The sequence below is a fragment of the Pseudophryne corroboree genome, chromosome 5 (genome assembly GCF_028390025.1).
Source record: "Pseudophryne corroboree isolate aPseCor3 chromosome 5, aPseCor3.hap2, whole genome shotgun sequence".
In the NCBI taxonomy this organism is placed as follows: Eukaryota; Metazoa; Chordata; class Amphibia; order Anura; family Myobatrachidae; genus Pseudophryne; species Pseudophryne corroboree.
In genome coordinates this window covers 759366795-759391676 of record NC_086448.1, presented here as the reverse complement: position 1 = coordinate 759391676, position 24882 = coordinate 759366795, and the positions used below count along the sequence as shown (strand labels likewise).

The 24882-nt window shown below is 48.4% G+C and overlaps 1 protein-coding gene and 1 long non-coding RNA gene across 7 annotated transcripts in view; one reads left to right on the top strand and one right to left on the bottom strand.

Annotated features, from left to right (window-relative positions):
• VPS13B (vacuolar protein sorting 13 homolog B) overlaps positions 1 to 24882 on the bottom strand; it is a 1616194-nt gene that overhangs the window by 241504 nt on the left and 1349808 nt on the right. For all 5 annotated transcript variants that reach the window (XM_063924187.1, XM_063924188.1, XM_063924189.1 and 2 more), the window contains exon 40: positions 5906 to 6102. In XM_063924187.1, the coding sequence (XP_063780257.1) occupies positions 5906 to 6102 (197 nt within the window). The remainder of the gene's footprint in view (positions 1 to 5905; positions 6103 to 24882) is intronic.
• Positions 1 to 24882, top strand: part of LOC134928452 (uncharacterized) — a 128688-nt gene that overhangs the window by 79204 nt on the left and 24602 nt on the right. The window lies entirely within an intron of this gene.

The window sequence follows — 24882 nt, the reverse complement described above, 5'->3', positions numbered from 1 at the left end:
ACCCACGCAACATATTTTTACCACATGCGGTGATAACGTTGTGCGGTCACCTCCTTCCTGGCTTTGACCAGGGTAGGTATGACCTCTTCCGGAATGCCTTTTCCCTTAGGATCCGGCGTTCAAACCGCCATGCCGTCAAACGCAGTCGCGGTAAGTCTTGGAACAGACAAGGTCCCTGCTGGAGCAGGTCCTTTCTTAAAGGCCGATGCCACGGTTCCTCTTGGAACAGACATGGTACTTGCTGAAAGCAAATCCCTTCTTAGCTCCCGAGGCCATTAGTCCTCTGTGAGCATCTCTTGAAGTTCCGGTTACCAAGTCCCTCTTGGCCAATCCGGAGCCACGAGTATAGTTCTTACTCCTCTATGTCTTATAATTCTCAATACCTTGGTTATGAGAAGCAGAGGAGGGAACACATACACCGACTGTTACACCCACGGTGTTACCAGGACGTCCACAGCTATCGCCTGAAGGTCTCGTGACCTGGCGCAATACCTGTCCCATTTTTTGTTCGGGCGGGACGCCATCATGTCCACCTTTGGTCTTTCCCAACGGTTCACAATCATGCGGAAAACTTCCCGATGAAGTTCCCACTCTCCCGGGTGGAGGTCGTGCCTGCTGAGGAAGTCTGCTTCCCAGTCGTCCACTCCCGGAATGAACACTGCTGACAGTGCTATCACATGATTTTCCGCCTAGCGAAAAATCCTTGCAGTTTTGCCACTGCCCTCCTGCTTCTTGTGCCGCCCTTTCTGTTTACGTGGGCGACTGCCGTGATGTTATCCCACTGGATCAATACCGGCTGACCTTGAAGCAGAGGTCTTGCTAAGCTTAGAGCATTATAAATTTGCTCTTAGCTCCAGTATATTTATGTGGAGAGAATTCTCCAGACTTGATCACACTCCTTATGTGACTGCTCCCCAGCCTCTCAGGCTGGCCTCCGTGGTCACGAGCATCCAATCCTGAATGCCGAATCTGCGGCCCTCTAGAAGATGAGCACTCTGTAATCACCACAGGAGAGACACCCTTGTCCTTGGATATAGGGTTATCCGCTGATGCATCTGAAGATGCGATCCGGACCATTTGTCCAGCAGATCCCACTGAAGAGTTCTTGCGTGAAATCTGCCGAATGGAAGCGCTTCGTAATAAGCCACCATTTTTACCAGGACTCTTGTGCAATGATGCACTGACACTTTTCCTGGTTTTAGGAGGATCCCGATTAGCTCGGATAACTCCCTGGCTTTCTCCTCTGGGAGAAACACCTTTTCCTGGACTGTGTCCAGAATCATCCCTAGGACCAGCAGACGTGTCGTCGGAACAACTGCGGTTTTGGAATATTTAGAATCCACCCGTGCTGTCGTAGAACTACTTGAGATAGTGCTACTCCGACCTCCAACTGTTCTCTGGACCTTGTTCTTATCAGGAGGTCGTCCATTTATATGAAGACGAATCCTCCTTTCGGTCATTACCTTGGTAAGGACCCGGGGTGCCTTGGACAATCCAACGGCATCGTCTTGAAACTGATAGTGACAGTTCTGTACCACGAACCTGAGGTACCCTTGGTGAGAAAAGGCAAATTTTGGGACATGGAGGTAAGCATCCCTGATGTCCCGGGACACCATATAGTCCCCTTGTTCTTTGCTATCACTGCTCTGAGTGACTCCATCTGGATTTGAACCCTTGTAAGTGTTCAAATTTTTCAGATTTAGAATAGGTCTCACCTAGCCTTCAGTACCACCATATAGTGTGGAGTAATACCCCTTTCCTTGTTGTCGGAGGGGTAATTTTATTATCACCTGCTGGGAATACAGCTTGTGAATTGTTTTCAATACTGCCTCCCTGTCGGAGGGAGACATTGGTACAGCAGACTACAGGAACCTGCGAGGGGGGAAACCTCTCGACATTCCAATCTGTACCCCTTGGATACTACTTATAGGATCCAGGGGTCCTGTACGGTCCCAGCGTCATGCTGAGAACTTGGTAGAAGCGGTGGAGGGCTTCTGTTCCTGGGAATGGGCTGCCTGCTGCAGTCTTCTTCCCTTTCCTCTATCCCTGGGCAGATATGACTCTTATAGGGACGAAAGGACTGAGGCTGAAAAGACGGTGTCTTTTTCTGCAGAGATGTGACTTAGGGTAAAAAAACGGTGGATTTTCCAGCAGTTGCCCTGGCCACCAGGTCCCATGGACCGACCCCAAATAACTCCTCCCCTTTATACGGCAATACATCTTTGTGCCGTTTGGAATCTGCATCACCTGACCACTGTCGTGTCCATAAACATCTTCTTGCAGATATGGACATCGCATTTACTCTTGATGCCAGAGTGCAAATATCCCTCTGCGCATCTCGCATATATAGAAATGCATCCTTTAAATGCTCTATAGTCAATAAAATACTGTCCCTGTCAAAGGTATCAATATTTTTAGTCAGGGAATCCGACCAAGCCACCTCAGCTCTGCACATCCAGGCTGAGGCGATCGCTGGTCGCAGTATAACACCAGCATGTGTGTGTATACTTTTTAGGATATTTTTCAGCCTCCTATCAGCTGGCTCCTTAAGTACGGCCCTATCCGTAGATGGTACCGCCACTTGTTCTGATAAGCGTGTGAGCGCCTTATCCACCCTGAGGGGTGTTTCCCACCGCGCCTTAACTTCTGGCGGGAAAGGGTATACCGCCAATAATTTTCTATCGGGGGAAACCCACGCATCATCACACACTTCATTTAATTTATCTGATTCAGGAAAAACTACAGGTAGTTTTTTCACCTCACACATAATACCCTTTTTTGTGGTACTTGGAGTATCAGAAATATGTAACACCTCCTTCATTGCCCTTAACGTGTGGCCCTAAAAGAAAATACGTTTGTTTCTTCACCGTCGACACTGAAATCAGTGTCCGTGTCTGGGTCTGTGTCGACCGACTGAGGTAAATGGGCATTTTACAGCCCCTGACGGTGTTTGAGACGCCTGGACAGATACTAATTTGTTCGCCGGCCCTCTCATGTCGTCAACCGGCTTGCAGCGTGTTGACATTGTCACGTAATTTCCATAAATAAGCCATCCATTCCGGTGTCGACTCCCTAGAGAGTGACATCACCATTACAGGCAATTTGCTCCGCCTCCTCACCAATATTTTCCTCATACATGTCGACACACACGTACCGACATACAGCACACACATAGGGAATGCTCTGATAGAGGACAGGACCCACTAGCCCTTTGGGGAGACAGAGGGAGAGTTTGCCAGCACACACCAAAACGCTATAATTATCCAGGGACAACCTTTATATAAGTGTTCCTCCCTTATAGCATTTTAATATATATACATATCGCCAAATCAGTGCCCCCCCTCTCTGTTTTAACCCTGTTTCTGTAGTGCAGTGCAGGGGAGAGCATGGGAGCCTTCCCACCAGCCTTTCTGTGAGGGAAAATGGCGCTGTGTGCTGAGGAGAATAGGCCCCGCCCCCTTTTCGGCGGGCTTCTTCTCCGGAGTTTTAGATATCTGGCAGGGGTTAAATACATCCATATAGCCTCAAGGGCTATATGTGATGTATTTTTCGCCATACAGGTATTATACATTGCTGCCCAGGGCGCCCCCCCCCAGCGCCCTGCACCCTCCGTGACCGCTGTGTGAAGTGTGCTGACAACAATGGCGCACAGCTGCAGTGCTGTGCGCTACCTGATGAAGACTGAGAGTCTTCTGCCGCCTGGTTCCGGACCTCTTCATCTTCAGCGTCTGCAAGGGGGGTCGGCGGCGCGGCTCCGGGACGAACCCCAGGGCGAGCCCTGTGTTCCGACTCCCTCTGGAGCTATGTCCAGTAGCCTAAGAATCCAATCCATCCTGCACGCAGGTGAGTTGAAAATCTCTCCCCTAAGTCCCTCGATGCAGTGAGCCTGTTGCCAGCAGGACTCACTGAAAATAAAGAACCTAAAAACTTTTTCTAAGTAACTCTTTAAGAGAGCCACCTAGATTGCACCCTTCTCGGCCGGGCACAAAAACCTAACTGAGGCTTGGAGGAGGGTCATAGGGGGAGGAGCCAGTACACACCATGTGATCCTAAAAGCTTGCTTTTGTGCCCTGTCTCCTGCGGAGCCGCTATTCCCCATGGTCCTGACGGAGTCCCCAGCATCCACTAGGACGTTAGAGAAATTCCGAGAATTAGTCACAAATGTTTGCAAACACCCCCCCCCCCCTTCCTCTTTGTCTGTTGTTTGTCTGTGACCCCTCCCCCTTCCAGCACCTGATATATAATTACCTCCAGGTATGATTGAGCAGCTTCCAAATTGTTTGTCTGCTTGTGTGCAAGAGGCATTTAATCGGAGCAGCATTTGGAAGGCATGCTGTTCCTTGTAGTGCCAATGGGAGATCCTGGGGGTGGCTCCCGGGTAAGTTAGCTCTCTGTCTGGAAGTGTTTTAGTAATAGCCTTTATCATGAGGCCTACTGTGACAAATTACATGGCCCTATGTGGGCACTGCTATCAAGTAGTGTTAGGACTGCTGTATCAGAGAAGCCGTGAAGTGGCCAGCAGCTAAACATATGTTTGCAAACATTTGTGACTAATTCTCTGAATTTTATTACCAGATAGGTTCAGGGATGGTTACAGGTAATTTTCAGTGTGCGGAAGGGAATTTAGGGGTGGGGATTTGCACCCCCCTTCCTCTTTGTCTGTTGTTTGTCTGTGACCCCTCCCCCTTCCAGCACCTGATATATAATTACCTCCAGGTATGATTGAGCAGCTTCCAAATTGTTTGTCTACTTCTGTGTCCCTAAAATGGTTTCCTCCGAGGAGGAACTCCCTGCCTCTGACACGTGTACAACACACACACAGACACACTGGGACTTATAGGGGACAGACCCACAGTAAAATCAGTCAGAGGGACACAGTTTAAGCGCAGCCAGTTCACAACCCCAAGCCAGTATCTAATGCCTGTGAACACAGAATGCCCACTGACATGCAGCTCTTTTTACACAGTAAAACACACTTGTAAAGCACCAAATTCGCTTGTGCCCCCCCTGTTTTGCACCCTGATACTTGTAGTCAGAAGTGAAGGAGGACCAGCGATGTCTCTGCAGCCTGAGGAGAGAGAAAATGGCACTGAGCAGTGTGCTGGCTGCCTGAGGAAGAAGGTCCGCCCTTTTTACCTCAGAAACTTTTCATAATATTTATACTGGCAGGGGTAGGGCTGTGCCTGGGCATCTTATGCACCCTTTTTGCCAGTTTATAGAGGTGTTTTTGCTGCCCAGCCCCCCCCCCCCCCCCCCTGTAACCTGCAGTGCCTGTGTGTGTGTGGGCAGCAATGGCGCGCTGCGCTCCCGTCAGCCGTGCTGTACCTCAGCTGTCACTTTTCTTGATAGAAGATCTGTCTTCTGGCTCTGTGAGGGGGGTGACGGCGTGCTGTGGGAGTGAGCATCTAGACACGGCTAGCGATCAGTACCCTTCAGGAGCTAATGGTGTCCTGTCAGCCAGAAGCAGAGCCATGAAACTCTTCAGGAAGTTGGTTCCTACTTCTGCCCCCCTCAGTCCCACGAAGCAGGGAGAATGTTGCCAGCAGTTCTCCCTGAAAACAAAAAACCTAACATAAGTTTTTTCAGAGAAGCTCAGTAGAGCTCCCCTAGAATGCATCCAGTCTGCCTGGGCACATTTCTAAAACTGAGGTCTGGAGGAGTGGCATAGAGGGAGGAGCCAGTTCACACCCATTGAAAAGTCTTAAGAGTGCCCATGGCTCCTGCGGAACCGTCGATACCCCATGGTCATGAAGTGGACCCCAGCATCCTCTAGGACGTATGAGAAAATATAAAAAAAAATCTGGAAGCTTTTTTGGATCGATATGGTGAAATTATTGGCATCTAAATTCAGATTCGGTAAACGTGCCAGTGAAACCACGATGGATGTGTGTGTAGCAAGATCTACCTTTGGTCATCCATGGAGCTGACGCTGCTGTTCAGCACGATCCTCCATAGGTAGGAAGTCACTAGATCCCTCTGCTCGCTGACCGTGGTGATGCTGGGCAGCTGGAGCTCACATGGCTTGCTCTCAGATAGACTGAACTCTCGAAAGGCAACAAATGACCGCTGGAGTTCGTCCCAGTATTCCAGGCTACAAGGGACCTATAAAAGCAACGAGAACTCCAGTTATTTCAGCTTTAAAATTTAATGTGCAGGCAAATATGCAAGCATGCAAATCTTGCCTTAAAAGACCTCAATGAAGTCTAAATAAATAAATAAGAACAATATACAACCATACATAGAAATCGTTACTTAGAAGTGACTCAGAACAGGCCGCATGACTCACAATGGAATATATTTAACAAAGAGGGAACTGAAAAGTAAAGAAGAAAAAATTCTCAAACATAAATTAGCTAATCAAGAACCATAACGAATTACAGAAAACATGACATTGTGTTCGAGCACTGGAACTTTGGCATACCAGTCACAAAGTCAAAACTTTCCACATATTTCCATTGATTAAGACATTAAAGTACAATGATTCTGATTCACAGTTGTACGCAGTGCTGATATTTATGGAGCGGAACAATTGTCGGTAAACGGAGCACGTGTCGCACTGAGCACGTGACAGGGTACCTTAGCGATGTCAATAAGGATTTTTCCGCAAAGTGATTGTCAGTCTGGGACTGCTTGAGGGAGGTAACGGGGAGTGGTAGTATAAACTTAGGTGAGTTGCAACCATTTTCGGAGAGTCTCAGGCTTTGGCTGCAATCCCATACACAGAAAATTTAGCGCCGGCATGTCAGTTTCCATGACCACTTCCGTGCGACTGTAGGGTTACTCCGATGGTCAATTATTGAAGGATCTGCGACTGGTGCTGCACCTTTGTACGCAGCTGCTTGGATTTGAGATGCCGCCAGTGGGCATCTGAATGCATTTGCGTATTTTCGCACATTAGCTGCATACAAATTAGCGTACATCTCTAAATCAGGCCCAACGCGACAAATAGCACCAACATCTGAAGTAGTGTACTAATGTAGCCTAGCCTTTCATGTAAGCAAGAGGGACACTTAGGTTGGGTAGGGATGCGATCATATGACCGTTGGTCAGGATCCCATTGGTCAGGGTGCCGACACTGGGATCCCGATCACTGGCAATGACGACACACGGGGACTATTCCCACCAGTGGGTGTCCACGACACCCAGAGAGTGGGAACAGAACATGTGGTGAGCTCACAAGGTGCTCCGTCGCGTCCCCACTCCCACCGGCATTCTGGCGGCTGGGACCACGGGGCAAAACAATCCCAACCCGGCTGGGTACACATTAGGTCAATATCAGCACAATTTGCCATATCCGAACGACAACCGGAAAACATTGCATCGGCACTGATTGCCGGACATCTTGATGTGTACCCGCCCAAAGGATTTGTTCCAAAAAACAGACATTTTCTCAGAAACTCATCGATACACTAAATCACCTAGATATATATCTGGATGTAGCATATAATGCACCAGCATTAAGAAAACAACGAAAACACAGGGAATTAAAACAATAATATGATAAAACTATAATTACATTATACAGGTGCTATTATACATTTATCATAGACAGAGACACTAGATAGACAAACAGATAGATTTGGATGGCGAGGTTCGAGTTCATGGCAAAATTTGGAAGGAAAATAAGAATTTACTTACCGATAATTCTATTTCTCGGAGTCCGTAGTGGATGCTGGGGTTCCTGAAAGGACCATGGGGAATAGCGGCTCCGCAGGAGACAGGGCACAAAAGTAAAGCTTTTACAGGTCAGGTGGTGTGTACTGGCTCCTCCCCCTATGACCCTCCTCCAGACTCCAGTTAGGTACTGTGCCCGGACGAGCGTACACAATAAGGGAGGATTTTGAATCCCGGGTAAGACTCATACCAGCCACACCAATCACACCGTACAACTTGTGATCTAAACCCAGTTAACAGTATGATAACAGAGGAGCCTCTGAAAGATGGCTTCCTAAACAATAACCCGAATTAGTTAACAATAACTATGTACAAGTATTGCAGATAATCCGCACTTGGGATGGGCGCCCAGCATCCACTACGGACTCCGAGAAATAGAATTATCGGTAAGTAAATTCTTATTTTCTCTATCGTCCTAAGTGGATGCTGGGGTTCCTGAAAGGACCATGGGGATTATACCAAAGCTCCCAAACGGGCGGGAGAGTGCGGATGACTCTGCAGCACCGAATGAGAGAATTCCAGGTCCTCCTTTGCCAGGGTATCAAATTTGTAAAAATTTACAAACGTGTTCTCCCCTGACCACGTAGCTGCTCGGCAGAGTAGTAATGCCGAGACCCCTCGGGCAGCCGCCCAAGATGAGCCCACCTTCCTTGCGGAATGGGCCTTAACAGATTTAGGCTGTGGCAGGCCTGCCACAGAATGTACAAGTTGAATTTTGTTACAAATCCAACGAGCAATCGACTGCTTAGAAGCAGGTGCACCCAACTTGTTGGGTGCATACAGTATAAACAGCGAGTCAGATTTTCTGACTCCAGCCGTCCTTTAAATGTATATTTTTAAGGCTCTGACAACGTCCAACAACTTGGAGTCCTTCAAGTCGTCTGTAGCCGCAGGCACTACAATAGGCTGGTTCAGGTGAAACGCTGATACCACCTTAGGGAGAAAATGCGGACGCGTCCGCAGCTCTGCCCTATGTCGAATGGAAAATTAAATAAGGGCTTTTATAAAACAAAGCCGCCAGTTCAGATACTCTCCCGGCCGAAGCCAGGGCCAGTAACATAGTCACTTTCCATGTGAGATATTTCAAATCCACCTTCTTTAGTGGTTCAAACCAATTTGATTTGAGGAAATCTAAAACTACATTTAGATCCCACGGTGCCACCTTAGGCACCACAGGAGGCTGTATATGCAGTACTCCTTTGATAAAAATCTGGACCTCAGGGACTGAGGCCAATTCTTTTTGGAAGAATATTGATAGGGCCGAAATTTGAACCTTAATAGATCCCAATTTGAGACCCATAGACAATCCTGATTGCAGGAAATGTAGGAAAACGACCCAGTTGAAATTCCTCCATCGGAGCACTCCGCTGCTCGCACCACGCAACCTTTTCGCCAAATACGGCGATAATGCTTCGCGGTGACTTCCTTCCTTGCCTTTATCAAGGTAGGAATGACTTCTTCTGGAATGCCTTTTCCTTTTAGGATCTGGCATTCAAACGCCATGCCGTCAAACGCAGCCGCGGTAAGTCTTGAAAAAGACAAGTACCCTGCTGAAGCAGGTCCCTTCTCAGAAGTAGAGGCCACGGATCGTCCGTGACCATCTCTTGAAGTTCCGGGTACCAAGTCCTTCTTGGCCAATCCGGAGCCACTAGTCTTACTCCACTTTGCCGTATAATCCTCAATACCTTTGGTATGAGAGGCAGAGGAGGAAACACATATACCGACTGGTACACCCAAGGTGTTACCAGCGCGTCCACAGCTATTGCCTGCGGATCTCTTGACCTGGCGCAATACCTGTCCAGTGTTTTGTTGAGGCGAGACGCCATCATGTCCACCATTGGTTTTACCCAACGGTTTAATAGCATGTGGAAAACTTCTGGATGAAGTCTCCACTCTCCCGGGTGAAGGTCGTGTCTGCTGAGGAAGTCTGCTTCCCAGTTGTCCACGCCCGGGATGAATACTGCTGACAGTGCTATCACGTGATTCTCCGCCCAGCGAAGGATCCTGGCAGCTTCTGCCATTGCCCTCCTGCTTCTTGTGCCGCCCTGTCTGTTTACATGGGCGACTGCCGTGATGTTGTCCGACTGGATCAACACCGGTCTTCCTTGAAGCAGAGGTTCCGCCTGGCTTAGAGCATTGTAGATTGCTCTTAGTTCCAGAATGCTTATGTGAAGAGACTTTTTCAGGCTCGACCACACTCCCTGGAAATTTCTTCCCTGTGTGACTGCTCCCCAGCCTCTCTGGCTGGCACCCGTGGTCACCAGGATCCAATCCTGCATGCCGAATCTGCGGCCCTCCAATAGATGAGCCTCCTGCAACCACCACAGAAGGGATACCCTTGTCCTCGGCGACAGGGTTATCCGCAGGTGCATCTGAAGATGCGACCCTGACCATTTGTCCAACAGATCCCTTTGCATGGAATCTGCCGAAAGGGATTGCTTCGTAAGAAGCTACCATTTTTTCCCAGGACTCTTGTGCATTGATGTACAGACACCTTTCCTGGTTTTAGGAGGTTCCTGACCAGGTCAGATAACTCCTTGGCTTTTTCTTCGGGAAGAAAAACCTTTTCTGAACTGTGTCCAGAATCATCCCCAGGAACAGCAGACGAGTTGTCGGCATTAATTGGGATTTTGGAATATTCAGAATCCATCCGTGCTGCTTTAGCACCTCTCGAGATAGTGCTAAACCCATCTCTAGCTGTTCTCTGGACCTTGCCCTTATTAGGAGATCGTCCAAGTATGGGATAATTAATACGCCTTTTCTTCGAAGAAGAAATATTATCTCGGCCATTACCTTTGTAAAGACCCGAGGTGCCGTGGACAAACCAAACGGCAGCGTCTGAAACTGATAGTGACAGTTTTGTACAACGAACCTGAGGTACCCCTGGTGTGAGGGGTAATTGGAACGTGGAGATACGCATCCTTGATGTCCAAGGATACCATAAAGTCCCCTTCTTCCAGGTTCGCTATCACTGCTCTGAGTGACTCCATCTTGAACTTGAACTTCTTTATGTACAGGTTCAAGGACTTCAGATTTAGAATAGGCCTTACCGAGCCATCCGGCTTCGGTACCACAAAAAGAGTGGAATAATACCCCTTCCCTTGTTGTAGAAGAGGTACCTTGACTATCACCTGCTGAGAATACAGCTTGTGAATGGCTTCCAAAACCGTCTCCCTTTCTGAGGGGGACGTTGGTAAAGCAGACTTCAGGAAACGGCGAGGTGGCTCTGTCTCTAATTTCAACCTGTACCCCTGAGATATTATCTGCAGGATCCAGGGATTTACCTGCGAGTGAGCCCACTGCGCGCTGTAATTCTTGAGACGACCGCCTACCGCCCCCGAGTCCGCTTGCGAAGCCCCAGCGTCATGCTGAGGCTTTTGTAGAAGCCGGGGAGGGCTTCTGTTCCTGGGAAGGAGCTGCCTGTTGCTGTCTCTTCCCTCGTCCTCTGCCTCGTGGCAGATATGAATAGCCCTTTGCTCTCTTATTTTTAAAGGAACGAAAAGGCTGCGGTTGAAAGGTCGGTGCCTTTTTCTGTTGGGGAGTGACTTGAGGTAGAAAGGTGGATTTCCCGGCCGTAGCCGTGGCCACCAAATCCGATAGACCGACCCCAAATAACTCCTCTACGCATCGCCTGTCCACTGTCGTGTCCATAAAGCTCTTCTGGCCGAAATGGACATAGCACTTACCCGTGATGCCAGTGTGCAGATATCTCTCTGTGCATCACGCATATAAAGAAATGCATCCTTTATTTGTTCTAACGACAGTAAAATATTGTCCCTGTCCAGGGTATCAATATTTTCGATCAGGGACTCTGACCAAACTACCCCAGCACTGCACATCCAGGCAGTCGCAATAGCTGGTCGTAGTATAACACCTGCATGTGTGTATATACCTTTTTGGATATTTTCCATCCTCCTATCTGATGGATCTTTAAGTGCGGCCGTCTCAGGAGAGGGTAACGCCACTTGTTTTGATAAGCGTGTTAGCGCTTTGTCCACCCTAGGAGGTGTTTCCCAGCGCTCCCTAACCTCTGGCGGGAAAGGGTATAAAGCCAATAACTTCTTTGAAATTAGCAGTTTTTTATCGGGGCACCCCACGCTTCATCACACACGTCATTTAATTCTTCTGATTCGGTAAAAACTACTGGTAGTTTTTTCACACCCCACATAATACCCTGTTTAGTGGTACCTGTAGTATCAGCTAAATGTAACATCTCCTTTATTGCCAAAATCATATAACGTGTGGCCCTTTTGGAAAATACGGTTGATTCGTCACCTTCACTACCGGAATCAGTGCCTGTGTCTGGGTCTGTGTCGACCGACTGAGGCAAGGGGCGTTTTACAGCCCCTGACGGTGTTTGAGGCGCCTGGACAGGCACTAAGTGAGTGTCCGGCCGCCTCATGTCGGCAAACGACTGCTTAAGCGAGTTGACGCTATCCCGTAATTCCACAAATAAAGGCATCCATTCTGGTGTCGACCCCCTAGAAGGTGACATCCTCATATTTGGCAATTGCTCCGCCTCCACACCAATAACGTCCTCATACATGTCGACACACACGTACCGACACACAGCAGACACACAGGGAATGCTCTATACGAAGACAGGACCCACTAGCCCTTTGGGGAGACAGAGGGAGAGTCTGCCAGCACACACCAAAAAGCGCTATATATGACAGGGATAGCCTTATGATTAAGTGCTCCCTTATAGCTGCTTTTATATTAATATATTGCCATTTATTTTGCCCCCCCTCTCTGTTATACCCTGTTTCTGTAGTGCAGTGCAGGGGAGAGACCTGGGAGCCTTCCTGACCAGCGGAGCTGTGACAGAAAATGGCGCCGTGTGCTGAGGAGATAGGCCCCGCCCCTTTTCCGGCGGGCTCGTCTCCCGCTATTTAGTACATTTAGGCAGGGGTAAATATCTCCATATAGCCTCTGGGGCTATATGTGAGGTATTTTTAGCCTTTTTAAAGGTTTACATTTGCCTCCCAGGGCGCCCCCCCCCAGCGCCCTGCACCCTCAGTGACTGCCGTGTGAAGTGTGCTGAGAGGAAAATGGCGCACAGCTGCAGTGCTGTGCGCTACCTTAAGAAGACTGCAGGAGTCTTCAGCCGCCGATTCTGGACCTCTTCTTGCTTCAGCATCTGTGAGGGGGCCGGCGGCGTGGCTCCGGTGACCATCCAGGCTGTACCTGTGATCGTCCCTCTGGAGCTTCATGTCCAGTAGCCAAGAAGCCAATCCATCCTGCACGCAGGTGAGTTCACTTCTTCTCCCCTCTGTCCCTCGTTGCAGTGATCCTGTTGCCAGCAGGAATCACTGTAAAATAAAAAACCTAAGCTAAACTCTCTAAGCAGCTCTTTATGAGAGCCACCTAGAATTGCACCCTTCTCGGCCGGGCACAAAAATCTAACTGGAGTCTGGAGGAGGGTCATAGGGGGAGGAGCCAGTACACACCACCTGACCTGTAAAAGCTTTACTTTTGTGCCCTGTCTCCTGCGGAGCCGCTATTCCCCATGGTCCTTTCAGGAACCCCAGCATCCACTTAGGACGATAGAGAAAGACGGTTTAAGCCCAAACAGCTTCTATTCTTCTCCTGAACAGTTCTGACTGTGCGTGTGTGCAGTCGTCCTATACATTACATACAGCCTATCACAGCAAAACTGATTTACTAAAAGGTTTCACAATGTCCAATATGTTATAAAGATTTGGACAAGAGCACAGTGTGCTAATACATGTAAAGCATGGGGAAGCCACCAGGGCTGTTTCTAGCCAATTTGGCTCCCAGTGCAAGATTTAAAAATGCGCCCCCACATGACATAAAAAAATGTCCCCCCCCCCCCACACACACAACTAGATAAAAAACAACTTGCGCGCGCACCCGGCAAGGGGGCGTGGCCTCATCTAAATGGGTGTGGCCTCATCTAAATGGGCATGGCCTCGTCTGAAAAGATTACCTCACAATCCAGTTTTTGACCCTGCTCCAACAGATCACGACCACCACAGGAAAAAAAATTCTACCATATTAAGCCCGACACAGTAATGCCCCCTGCACCATATTATGCCACACACCGCAATGCCCTTGATACATTAAATCCCCACACTACGGCAGGCAAGAGTCCCCATTTCACACATTACGGCAGGTGTCCCCATTTTACACATTGAGAGAGAGAGAGAGAATACTTAGAGGCGATTACCGCTCTTCGGCCCGCCTCACCAGTCGCTCCTCGCGCCGGCCTTTCCCTCTTCCTAACTTGGATCCCCCTCTGTACTCCGCTCGGGGGGGAAGGGGGGGGAGTTTTGCGGAGTGACGGGGTTGTGTCGTGACGTAACGGCGCAACCGCGTCATTCCGTGAAACTCTGCCCCCCGAGCGGGTTACTCGGGGAGAAATAGGAGGGGGAAGCAGGGAGCCGCAGTTAGTGCCACGGCAGGCGCCCAGTGCAGTTGCACTGCTCGCCTGCCCCAAGAAACGGCCATGGAAGCCACAGTACTTAAGATGGATCGCAGCTGGCTATTCTATTATTGCTTTCTCAGGATGGTGACAGTAGAAGAGAACAGAAGAACCCTTCAAATATATATATATATATATATATATATATATATATATATATATATAAAATAGGCCTTTGGACGGAAAGGTGAATTGTACCTCCTGCCCTACATTTGATAATGACAATTGTTGGTGTAAGCGCTTCTTTAAAGTGAACCAATATTGATCAGAATGAAGACTATTAATCCACTATATTAAGTGAGGTTACTACAATAGTTCTTAATGAACTGATGAAGTAAAATCGGTCCAGCAGATGATAACACTAAATGCAGAGTCTGAGATTAAATACAGAATTATCTCCGGCCCTTACTGTTGGCTTCATGCTGGAAGTCAGATTTGTCAGCACTCCCTGGATGAAACAAATCAGATAGCCCAATATCTAACTTCTTGTAGAGCGCAAACCGTAAGAGAGACTTACTTATATTTGTGTTGTCTGTAACATAAAACCTACAGTAGCTTTCTCACAATGGATTATAGCAATTATAAAATTAAATTAATATGAAGCTGCCACTTACATCACACAGCAAAACCCCCTGTAACTTTATCAGACATAATAACGGTCAGCCCGTCTTTCAATTAAGGCTTGCCAACCTTTAATGTAATGCACAACTTCAATCTCCCATCTCCTATATAATAGCCAAGATCTGTCACTCTGTGACTATGTGGATAACACTGGGCATGGCTCGGAGCTCTCATTGGGTTAGCAGCAGGTCTATCACACCCAGTCCACAGCTGATTGGGTGAGAAACGCCCTCACACACAGGTTACATACAATGGGAGGCTCTGCCCTTTGGCTGCTGTGTGTTCCCAGAGCAGGATTAACAATGGGGCTGATGGAGCTGCAGCTCCAGGTCCACACCCCAAAATAGGCCCAATGTATCTGCAGCAACATACCCTCCAACAATATACACATAAAAATAGCTTCAAATTCGAAAAGGGGGCATGGCCACGGGTAAAGGGACATGGCCACGCCCCTTTTCCTATATTTTCAATGGTAGTTTGGAGAGACAGAAATTGGTACAGATCATAAAAAAAAATAAGATTTTAAACCTACCGGTAAATCTTTTTCTCGTAGTCCGTAGAGGATACTGGGGACTCCGTAAGGACCATGGGGATAGACGGGCTCCGCAGGAGACATGGGCACTTTAAGAAAGACTTTAGATCTGGTGTGCACTGGCTCCTCCCTCTATGCCACTCCTCCAAACCTCAGTTAGAGAAACTGTGCCCAGAGGAGACGGACAGTACGAGGAAAGGATTTTTGTTAATCCAAGGGCAAGATTCATACCAGCCACACCAATCACACCGTATAACTTGTGATATACTATCCAGTTAACAGTATGAAAACGACATAGCATCAGTCCAAGACCGATGAGACTATAACATAACCCTTATTTAAGCAATAACTATATACAAGTCTTGCAGAAGTAGTCCGCACTTGGGACGGGCGCCCAGCATCCTCTACGGACTACGAGAAAAAGATTTACCGGTATGTTTAAAATCTTATTTTCTCTTACGTCCTAGAGGATGCTGGGGACTCCGTAAGGACCATGGGGATTATACCAAAGCTCCCAAACGGGCGGGAGAGTGCGGATGACTCTGCAGCACCGATTGAGCAAACAGGAGGTCCTCCTAAGCCAGGGTATCAAACTTATAGAACTTTGCAAAGGAGTTTGAACCCGACCAAGTAGTAGCTCGGCACAGCTGTAGCGCCGAGACCCCTCTGGCAGCCGCCCAAGAAGAGCCCATCTTCCTAGTGGAATGGGCCTTGACCGATTTAGGTAACGGCAATCCTGCCGTAGAATGCGCCTGCTGAATCGTGTTGCAGATCCAGCAAGCAATAGTCTACTTTGAAGCAGGGGCACCAATCTTGTTGGTTGCATACATGACAAACAGTGCTTCTGTTTTTCTGCCTGTAGCCGATCTGGCCACGTAAATTTTCAATGCCCTGACCACATCAAGGGACTCGGGATCCTCCAAGTCACGCGTAGCCACAGGTACCACAATAGTTCATATGAAAGGATGAAACCACTTTTGGCAGGAATTGAGGACGGGTCCGCAATTCCGCTCTATCCATATGGAAAACCAGATAGGGGCTTTTATGTGATAAAGCCGCTAATTCGACACTCGCCTAGCCGAAGCCAAGGCTAATAACATGACCACCTTCCAAGTGAGATATTTCAACTCCACCGTTTTAAGTGGATCAAACCAGTGTGACTTAATGAAACTTAACACCACGTTAAGGTCCCAAGGAGTCACCGGAGGTACAAAAGGAGGCTGAATATGCAGTACTCCCTTCACAAAAGTTTGTACTTCAGGGAGAGAGGCCAATTCCTTTTGAAAGAAAATGGATAAGGCCGAATTCTAAACCTTAATAGATCCTAATTTTAGGCCGAAATTCACTCCAGTTTGCAGGAAGTGAAGGAAACGGCCCAGATGGAATTCTTCCGTAGGAGCATTCCTGGCCTCACACCAAGAAACATATTTCGCCATATACGGTGATAATGTTTAGATGTCATGTCCTTCCTAGCCTTTATTAGCGTAGGAATGACCTCATCCAGAATACCCTTATCCGCTAGGTTCCGGCGTTCAACCGCCATGCCGTCCAACGCAGCCGCGGTAAGTCTTGGAATAGACATGGCCCCTGTTGCAACCGGTCCTGTCTTAGAGGAAGAGGCCACGGATCTTCTGTGAGCATTTCCTGCAGATCCGGATACCAGGTCCTTCGTGGCCAATCTGGAACAATGAGGATTGTTCTCATTTCTCTCCCTCCTACCATTCTCAACACATTGGGTATGAGAGGAAGAGGGGGAAATACATAGACCGACTGGAACACCCACGGTGTCACTAGGGCATCTACAGCTACTGCCTGAGGGTCTCTTGACCTGGTGCAATACCTCTGTAGCTTCTTGTTGAGGCGGGACGCCATCATGTCTATCTGTGGCAGTTCCCACTGACTTGCAATCTGTGCGAAGGCTTCCTAAAGAAGTCCTCTCTTGGATGCAGGTCGTGTTTGCTGAGGAAGTCTGCTTCTCAGTTGTCCACTCTCGGAATGAACTGCTGAAAATGCGCTTACATGATTTTACGCCCAGCGGAGAATCCTGGTGGCTTCTGCCATTTCCACTCTGCTCTTTGTGCCGCCTTGGCGGTTTACATGAGCCACTGCGGTGATGTTGTCTGACTGGATCAGAACCGGTAGGTCGCGAAGCAATGTTTCTGCTTGCCGAAGGGCGTTGTATATGGCCCTCAGCTCCAGGATGTTGATTTGAATACAAGTTTTTTTAACTTGACCCAAAGACCTTGGAAGTTTCTTCCCTGTGTGACTGCTCCCCCAACTCGGAGGCTCGCGTCCGTGGCTACCAGAATCCAGTCCTGGATGGCGAACCTGCGACCCTGCAGAAGGTGAGCACTCTGCAGCCACCATAGGAGAGACACCCTGGCCCTAGGGGACAGGGTGATTAACTGATGCATCTGTAGATGTGATCCGGACCACTTGTCCCGTAGATCCCATTGGAAAGTCCTCGCATGGAACCTGCCAAAGGGAATGGCCCCGTAAGATGCCACCATCTTTCCCAGGACCCGAGTACAGTGATGCACTGACACCTGTTTTGGCTTTAATAGGTTTTTTACCAGAGTCATTAGTTCCTGGGCCTTCTCTATCGGAAGATAAACCCATTTCTGGTCCGTATTCAGAATCATTCCCAAGAAGGAAAGACGAGTCATAGGAACCAACTGTGACTTCGGGATATTGAGAATCCAGCCGAGTTGCTGTGACACCTTCAGTGAAAGTGACACGCTGTTCAACAACTGCTCTTTTGATCTCGCCCTTATTAGGAGATCGTCCAAGTATGGGATAATTGTGACTCCTTGCTTGCGTAGGAGCACCATCATTTCCGCCAATTACCCTGAAATTGGTAATGACAATACTGTACCGTAATTCTCAGGTACGCCTGATGGGGTGGATAAATGGGAACATGAAGGTATGCAGCCTTTATGTCTAGATACACCATAAAATCCCCCCCTGATTCCACCTTGAATTTGAACCTTTTCAAGTATAGGTTCAGAGATTTTAATTTTAAAATAGGTCTGACCGAACCGTCCGGTTTCGGGACTACAGCCAAGGTGAGTAATATCCCCTTCCTTGTTGAAGGAGGGGAACCTTGAGCACCACCTGTTGGAGATACAATGTGTGAATTGTATTTAATATTATCTCCCTTTCTGGGGGAGAAGCCGGTAGGGCCGATAAGGAAAACCGGCGAGGAGGCACCTCTTCGAATTCCAGCTTGTAACCCTGAGAAACAATTTCTATTGCCCAGGGATCCACCTGTGAGTGAACTCAGATGTGGCTGAAGAGTCGAAGACGTGCTCCCACTGGGACGGACTCCCTTAGCGGAGCCCCAGCGTCATGCGGTGGATTTAGTAGAGGCCGGGGAGGACTTCTGTTCCTGGGAACTAGCTGTGCCCTGCGCCCTTACCTCTGGTAAGAAAGGACGCTCCTCGTACTTTCTTGTTTTTCTGCGACCGAAAGGACTGCATTTGATAATTTCGTGCTTTCTTAGGCTGTGAGGGAATATAAGGCAAAAGATCAGATTTACCAGCTATAGCTGTGGAGACCAGGTCCGAGAGCCCTTCTCCACACAATTCCTCACCCTTGTAAGGTAAAACCTCCATATGCCTCTTTTAGTCGGCATCACCTGTCCATTGCATGTTCCACAGGACACGTCTAGCAGAAATCGACATAGCGTTGACTCTAGAACCCAGTAGACCAATGTCTCTTTGAGCATGTCTTATATATAAGACAGCATCTTTTATATATCCTAGGGTCAATAACATGGTATCCTTATCTAGGGTTTCAATCTCCGCTGATAAGGTATCTGTCCACGCTGCTACAGCACTATAAACCCCTGCCGACACAATCGCCGGTCTGAGTAGTGTACCACAATGTGTGTAAATGGACTTCAAAGTACTTTTCTGCATGCTATCTGCAGGATCCCTGAGGGTAGCTGTATCTTGGTATGTCAGCGCTACCTTTTGGGTAAACGTGTCAACGCCTTGTCCACCCTAGGGGAGGATTCCCATCGTATCCTGGCCCTAGCAGGGAAAGGATACGCCATGAGAATTCTTTTGGGAAACTGCAGTTTCTTGTCTGGAGATTCCCGCTCTTTTTCACACAATTCATTTGGTTCATAAGAGGGGGGAAATGTTACCTCAGCTTTCTTCCCCTTAAACATGTGTACCCTCGTGTCAGGGACAGATGGGTCATCAGTGATATGCAAAACATCTTTTATTACAATAATCATATATTGAATACTTTTCTGCCAGTTTTGGCTGTAAATTTGCATCATCGTAGTCGACACTGGAGTCAGACTCCGTGTCGGTATCAGTGTCTATTATTTTGGATAGGGGGCGTTTTGAGACTCTGAAGGTCCCTGCGACATAGGGACAGACATAGGTAGATTCCCTGTCTGTTCTCTAATCTTTTGTGCAATAAATTTACCTCAGCACTTAATTCCACATATCCAGTCAGGTGTCGGCGTTGTCAACGAAGACACCACACACACACATTTGCTCCATCTCCTCCTTAGAAGAGCCTTTTACCTCAGACATGTCGACAAACACGTACTGAAACACCACACACTCAGGGAATCCTCTTATTTGAAGACAGTTCCCCCACAAGGCCCTTTGGAGAGACAGAGAGAGAGTATGCCAGCACACACCCAGCGCTAATACCGCAGGAAAAACGCACAATGTGTTTACCCAGTAGCGCTGTAATACTATTTTTTGCTGCCAATTATGTGCCCCCCCCCCTCTTCTCTGAAACCCCCTTTCACCGTGGATAAGCAGGGGAGAATCCGGGGAGCTTCCTCTCAGCTGTGCTGTGGAGAAAATGGCGCTGGTGAGTGCTTAGGGAGAAGCCCCGCCCCCTCAGCGGCGGGCTTCTGTCCCGCTTAGATATAATAAAAACTGGAGGGGGCTCTTTATATATACAGTGCCTAGCTGTATATATATCTCTTTTGCCAGAAATGAGGTTTATATTGCTGCCTAGGGCGCCCCCCCTGCGCCCTGCACCCTTACAGTGACTGCCGTGTGTGAGGTGTGTGGGAGCAATGGCGCACAGCTGCACTGCTGTGCGTTACCTCAGTGAAGATCATGAAGTCTTTTGCCGCCTCTGAAGTCTTCTTTTCTTCTCATACTCACCCGGCTTCTATCTTCCGCTCTGTGAGGAGGACGGCGGCGCGGCTCCGGGACGAACTCCAGGGTGAGACCTGTGTTCTGACTCCCTCTGGAGCTAATGGTGTCCAGTAGCCTAAGAAGCAGAGCCTTGAAACTCACAGAAGTAGGTCTGCTTCTCTCCCCTCAGTCCCTCGATGCGGGGAGTCTGTTGCCAGCAGGCTCCCTGAAAATAAAAAACCTAACAAATATACTTTCTGTCAGAAAGCTCAGGAGAACTCTCTGAAAAGCACCCAGTCTCCACTGGGCACAGAATCAAACTGAGGTCTGGAGGAGGGGCATAGAGGGAGGAGCCAGTGCACACCAGATCTAAAGTCTTTCTTAAAGTGCCCATGTCTCCTGCGGAGCCCGTCTATCCCCATGGTCCTTACGGAGTCCCCAGCATCCTCTAGGACGTAAGAGAAAAGGTACTGTACCTGCCGAAAAGGTACAGCTGGAGGGTATGCCACTGCATCTGCAGCAAGTCTCTGCACTGTAGATAGGGGAAAAAAAATAATTTTACTGCAGGGTCCTATGTCCTGCGGCCAGTCCGCTTGCACCCTCCGGCATCAACAATCCCCACTCCCTAGACGGTGCTGGTGGAACAAAAGCTTTTGCGGCCACCGGCATTGATGTGTATGAAGGCGGCGCAGCAAAAGGCTTTCATAGCCCTCCCTGCGCCACATACTCTCTGAGCCCCGGAGCCTCCTCTGCGCATGATGTCACAGAAGTGCCTCCCCGCCACAGCCGCACACAGATCCCCAGAGGCTCTGGACTCCACAACACAGCACCTGGGCTGCCAGCCTGGAAGCCCCGAGATGGCTAATGTAACGGATAGAGTGGGTGATATCGCGGAGGGTAATGTCTGGATGCTGAATCAATGTAAAAGGTGACAGTGCTGTGCAGTGCAGTGGGTGTGCAGTGTCACTGACACTGCACAGCACTCTCACGGTTTACATTGATTCAGCGAGTCAGTCAGTTCTGCCAGCCAATCATTATTGTTAGCACCGGTGTCCCAACGTGCCGCATTACAGGGAAGTAGATGCACTAAATAAACTACAGCTCCCAGCAGCCCTTAGCGCTGAAGCATTCCGGCGCTAAGGCCTGCTGGGAGCTGTAGTTTATTGAGTGCATCTTCTTCCCTGTAATGTGGCGCGCGTTAGGACACCGGTGCTAACAGTAGTCACTGGCTGCTGTGAGAGTCTCCGGGAAAGCCACTGCCAAAGGAAGGACAGTAGCTTAGCTGCTTCCAGGAGAAGTATTACCTGCCCCACTCGCAGTACCTCCTGACCCCATCCGCGGTACCCCCACACCCCCTTCCCCCTCCACCACCCGCGGTGGCTCCGGACCCCCTCCCCCACCTGCGGCACTACCGCACCCGCCCCTCCCCCACCCGTGGCACCCCTGCACCAGCCCCTCCCCCACCCGCGTTATATACAGGGGTGTAGCTACCATAGGTGCAGGGAGTGCAGCTGCTATGGGGCCCAGAGCTGAGAGGGGCCCACCTTCCCTGTCACAGTCACATGTGTTATATACAGCGGTGTAGCTAACATAGGTGCAGGGAGTACAGCTGCTATGGGGCCAAGAACTGAGAGGGGCCACCTTCCCTGTCACATTTATATGTGTTATATACAGGGGTGTAGCTACCGTAGGTGTAGGGAGTGCAGCTGCTATGGGGCCACCTTCCCTGTCACAGTTACATGTGTTATATACAAGGGCATAGCTACCATAGGTGCAGGGAGTACTGCTGCTATGGGGCCCAGAGCTAAGAGGGGCCCACCTTCCCTTCCACACTTATGGGCCCTACACACATACTGATCCGCCGCCGAGCTGCCCGACGGTGGATACGGCCGTGCATCGTTAATTGTTGGTGCCTACACACAGAACGATATGAACGAGTTCTCGTTCATTTATGAACGAGAACGTTCATATCATTCTGTTTTATCTGCCAGTGTGTAGGGACCATTACATGTGTTATATACAAGGGCGTAGCTACCATAGGTACAGGGAGTGCAGCAGCTATAGGGCCCAGAGCTGAGAGGGGCCACCTTCCCTGTCACAGTTACATGTGCTAAATACATTTTTCACCATTAGTAGATACATAGAGGCCCTTACAAACTTTTGCCATGGTGCCTACAATATATCTAGTTATGCTCCTGGAACTGCTCATTGTAACGTGGCATAATATGAACTGGAGGGCATTACAGTGTTACATAATATGAACTTGGGCACTGTAATGCGGCACAGTATGAAGTAGAGGCACTACAGTGTAGCATAATGTGAATGGAGGCACTGTATGTCAATGTGAATTGGGGGTACTGTGCTGCATAATGTGTACTGGCAGCCCTACAATGTGACATACGGTGAACTAGCAGAGCATTACTGTGGAGCATAACATTAACTAAGGCACTCATACGGTTCAGGAACTATGGCACTATTATGGGGCATAAAATGAACAACTGCTGCAGAGAGGTGTCTGTAGCAGTATTTGGACAGAAGCCATGTCAAAATGTTGCTATTCAATTGCGATCACATCGCTGATTAAGGGAAACCCCCTGCCTGCGTAGCCTGGATGTGATGACAGTCTGACTGCCGCCATTTTCTTCATCCCGGCGGCCGTGCGTGGCATCATGCGGCCGCCCCAAGAAACGGCCCCAGCCAACCCAGGTCTTTGCCACACCGGCCCCGCAATGCCGCATCGCTGTCCCCGACAACGCCTCTGCCTGTCAATCAGGCAGAGGTGCTGGGACCCAGGGAAATGCGATTACATCGCAGCAGAATCCGCTGCTGTATAAGGCCCATAACTTAAATGTCCATGAGTAACGCACATAAAAAGAAACAAACAATCTAACAAATACACCAATTCCAATATGCTATTAAAAAGCCCTATTTGGAAATGATACAAATTTGGACCAACATGTCACTCTTTAACAGTAAAAAACGATATAGAATTGGCAGAGAATAAGCACATCTGTTTTTAATATATTTACGAGCGCTTTGTAATAAATGCAGCAAAGTGTTTTATATAAAGTATTTGTTTCTATTTTAAAATATTTTTTAGTACAGCTTTGTGGCCTTTAAGATGCTTCTTCTTCTGTGCCAATATCTAATGTCACCCAGCGAGACGTCAAATATTTAAGCAAAACCATAGGAAATCCTGACATGACATACGACCATAAAACTCTTTGTTTAGTGAGCCACAGGACTCATTAGGGCGTAACTACTAAAAATACATTTACCAGGTTCCTACAACTGACTATATTTGTCTTTGCAAACCTACGTTCCTTGGGTCACAATGCTAGCAATAAAACTCTAACACCGTAACTATTTCAGGAAGATCCTCTAACCACGAAAGGTCGGAGAGAAGAGCAGCAAGGCCGCCAACTGCAGTTCGTAATAACACCAGTAACAAAGAACCAACTGATAATGACTGTATCCCAATGTTCTAGATTCTAACCACCTGTTAAAAGATCAAGGATGAATCTTTTTCAAAAACCCACAGTGTAAACACAGAAATGCACACACAGCTGGATCGTTTTGTAAAACGTTGTGTATTCCCCTACGGGGGTCACTCTTTTTTTAAATTTATTTTTTAGTTATTATTTTGTTGCAAATAACCTTCCTTCTAGTATCAAGAACTTAAACTTCTTTAGATTGCGTTGCTCCCAGGGTGGGCTCGCCTTGGAGAGAACATAATTTCTGTTCCAGAAACAACTACTGTACGACTGGATGTACACAGAAGACAGGAAGTGTGTGCGTTTTATCTTCTTCGAGCAGGCCACCTAAGTGAAGTGGAGGCCGCAGAACACAATATCATCTTGTATTAGGTAGAGGACGCCAGATCACGCTGGGATCATAAGCCTGGCTTCCTGAGGATGAATAAACTGATTGCTTGTCGAGCGAGTGTTTCTCCTCTCTTTTCTGTTACGAGGCCAAACTCTCTTCGAATACAAATCGTCCATGTATTCAGCAAAAAAAAAAATCCACATGCTCTCAGACAAGGGGAAATCTTGGCAAACGGAGCGGTAATTCGGTATGAGCATTTTTCTTATAACACTGATCGGTATCCGTTCTGCTGAAGGTAATTCAGAGCTGACAAAAGTCGCATGTCAAAAGTTATTCCAATAACTATTTTACATACCAAGCTAAATAAATACACTTAAATGACAAACAGATCTCCAAGGCAAAAGCAAAACAATGGATTCCTGTTTCAGCGGCCGATCGGCGATACACATAGTTCTTCCGCAGCAGTCGGCAAAGCGAACGGTTTCTTATAATCAGGGCAGGTTCCTTTGTTAGCTGCACCTGCCAACAGCCTGGAAAACAATACACAGTACGGGAGAGAGAGCCGTTCCAGAACTTGTTTTCTTTGTCTGACTTCCTCCTGAAAAGGCAGAGATGCTATCGTGCGCTCTATGGAAAAGTGATTCTTGATTGGTGCTGATGCAATCTGTAAA